General features: G+C 42.1%; 1 protein-coding gene across 1 annotated transcript in view; it reads right to left on the bottom strand.

The window, feature by feature from the left end:
- LOC143041578 (neuronal acetylcholine receptor subunit alpha-10-like) overlaps nucleotides 1-2,500 on the bottom strand; it is a 184,566-nt gene that overhangs the window by 485 nt on the left and 181,581 nt on the right. Inside the window, exons 7-8 of the mRNA XM_076213589.1 lie at nucleotides 2,067-2,319; nucleotides 1,261-1,376 (exon numbers count right to left, since the gene is read on the bottom strand). Coding sequence (XP_076069704.1) covers nucleotides 1,261-1,376; nucleotides 2,067-2,319 — 369 coding nt within the window. The remainder of the gene's footprint in view (nucleotides 1-1,260; nucleotides 1,377-2,066; nucleotides 2,320-2,500) is intronic.

The raw sequence follows: 2,500 nt of genomic DNA, 5'->3' as shown, positions 1-2,500 counted from the left end.
AACAATACGATTCGATTCGATATGGTTTAACGTCACACATTCCCCCCTATCGGGAGGCTAGGACGGTGCCCCTCACAGAGGGCTTTGTAGCGTGAAATTTAATGAACCATGCCCTTGGTTCAACTTCGCTGGTGGCAGGATTCGAACCACCCTCACCTCGACCTTCGCCGCAAGTAACGATGCCCTAACCCGTTCAGCCAGCGAGCTTCCAACAATACGTCCTCCATAAAAACCGTAGCTACTCTTACCAAGAGAATTTATTTCATCACCATGCTTACTCACGGTATCACCACGTTAATCACTTCGCTTTACAAATAAGGCCATACGAACCAGTTCTTGCCTAGTTCAGCAACAGGGTAGTTAACAAATGGAATACGCATAGTAACTATGTAGTGAGCGCAAAAACAAGTTGGTTATTTCAAGAGGAGACTAGATAACTTTATGGACGGGGATGACAATTGGTAACTGACATGGAACTGCCTAGTGTAGATATTATTATCTCTTGCAGTCTCCTTCATTCCTATGTTCTTTTAACAGAAGTACGAGATGTTCCGAAAGGATAGAACTACAGATAAATTACATTTCAAAACGACATCAACAACTCAACAAGTATATTCACAATACCGGTATATCACTCCATCACATTATCAATTGTTTTCCCTTTCTCTCGGTGGTACTGTTCATTAGTGTTATGCAAGCATACCCACATACATGCTACTTTAAGTGCAAAAATAATGCGTTTGGAGTGAGGGGGTACAGGACCCAACTATGGTGGCGGAGATGGTCAAAACATGTTGACCGCAAGTTAGGTCGGGTCATGGCGTGGAGTGAATGGCCGTTTACAAGGGGCACCGGCGGGTATCGATGCTCAATCTTCTCAGCCTACCCTCCGTGAGATCTCCGTCTCTTCGTCCCACCCTTCCCTGGCAGCCAGGAAGTTTGCCAAGAGACCCCCGCAGTCAGAACTTTGTTATTTTAGTTATTTTTGTTCTAGTAGTTTCAATATTGTCCTTTGAGTCAACTTCAATGTAAATATTTGTGGTGTGTAAATATAAGAAATCGATGTTATATTTCATGTTATATTGTTCTTTCATTGTGCCCACACTAAAGTCACCATGATTCGGATGCAAACAAAAACCCAATCGAGAATATTTTCTAATAATTGGATCCAATAGCCCATTGTTGAATAGTGAAAACTGGGTCCACTTTCCTCTCCCTCAAGTATGAATAGTGTAATACTGGTAATGGCTCAAGACGTACCTGCTGCCACTCGACTCGAGTCGCTTCCTTACGGTCTTGCTCTGCAAGGCGCATCTCATTTTTCTCGATGGTCTGGTAGACTTTATTCAACACCCGCATAAACTGATGCTCGAAGTCTGTAACAGTAAAAACTGGTCTGGTTAATAGCGATGCTAGCTAATGAATAATAAAGATAAGAAAGAAAAAAATAGAAGAAAATAAAGAAAAAGAGGGAAAAGTGGAAAAAGGCTGGGGAGGAGAAAAGGAAGTAAAAGAAGAATTAGACGAAGAAGAAGAAGGAGAAGGAAAAGAAGAGGAAGAAGAAGAAGAGGAAGAAGACGAAGAAGAAGAAGAAGAAGAAGAAGAAGAAGGAGAAGGAAAAGAAGAGGAAGAAGAAGAAGAAGAAGAAGAAGAAGAAGAAGAAGAAGAAGAAGAAGAAGAAGAAGAAGAAGAAACAACCGCAACAATTACAACAAAAACAGTTAGAAGGCAAGGAAGACAAAGAAAAAAAAAACAGGGATCGAGAAAAAGAAAATGAAAACAAAGAAGTGGAATAAAAAATAAGGACGATGAAGAGAGGGAGTATGAAAATCAACTATTCTGCTTACATGCCTTAAACTTTATCGAATGGATACCTAATAACACTGCATTTTTTTTTTTTTTTTTTTTTTTTTGTATTTCATATTGGGCTTCTTTAAGCTAAATAGATAAGCCCGTTGTTAAAAAAAATCTTTTTGGCTTTAAGTTGTTATTTCGGCTACCTCTACTTCAAAATCTATAGTGAATACAATAACTTTCACCAAAGTTATCTAATTTTGCTTACTCACCTGACAACTGCCCAGTTGGCGTGGTGGTGGTTGTGGTTGTGGTGGTGGTAGTCTGTGCAGTGAGGTCGTTGTTGACCATGTGATGTCTTCGAGCTGTGAACCTTGGCGATACGTTGAACCTTTCGAGGGGATCCAACTCCTGCAGCTGAAACTTCTCTGCCCGGATGGGGTCCAAGTGAACCCCACGGTCTGGGCGGATGTCCGGGCAGAAGGCTGGCAGGGACGTTTGCGACGATGGCGAGGACCGTCGAACCTGTGGTGGGAATAGGAGGAGGTAGAGAAAATTGTGGAAGAGGAGAAGGACCAGGTGGGCATTGTGGAAGAGAGGGAGGAGAAGTTTGGAGTTGAGGATGTGGTGAAGAAAGACAATGAGGAGTAGAACCAAGAGGAAGAGGAAAACGCGAGGAAAAGGAGGAAGAGGAAAAGGAGGAAGA

The sequence above is a fragment of the Oratosquilla oratoria genome, chromosome 31, assembly GCF_046742065.1.
Source record: "Oratosquilla oratoria isolate Oo_2021 chromosome 31, ASM4674206v1, whole genome shotgun sequence".
In the NCBI taxonomy this organism is placed as follows: Eukaryota; Metazoa; Arthropoda; class Malacostraca; order Stomatopoda; family Squillidae; genus Oratosquilla; species Oratosquilla oratoria.
Note: the sequence above shows the minus strand (reverse complement) of the source record. Positions and strands in the feature narration are given on the sequence as shown.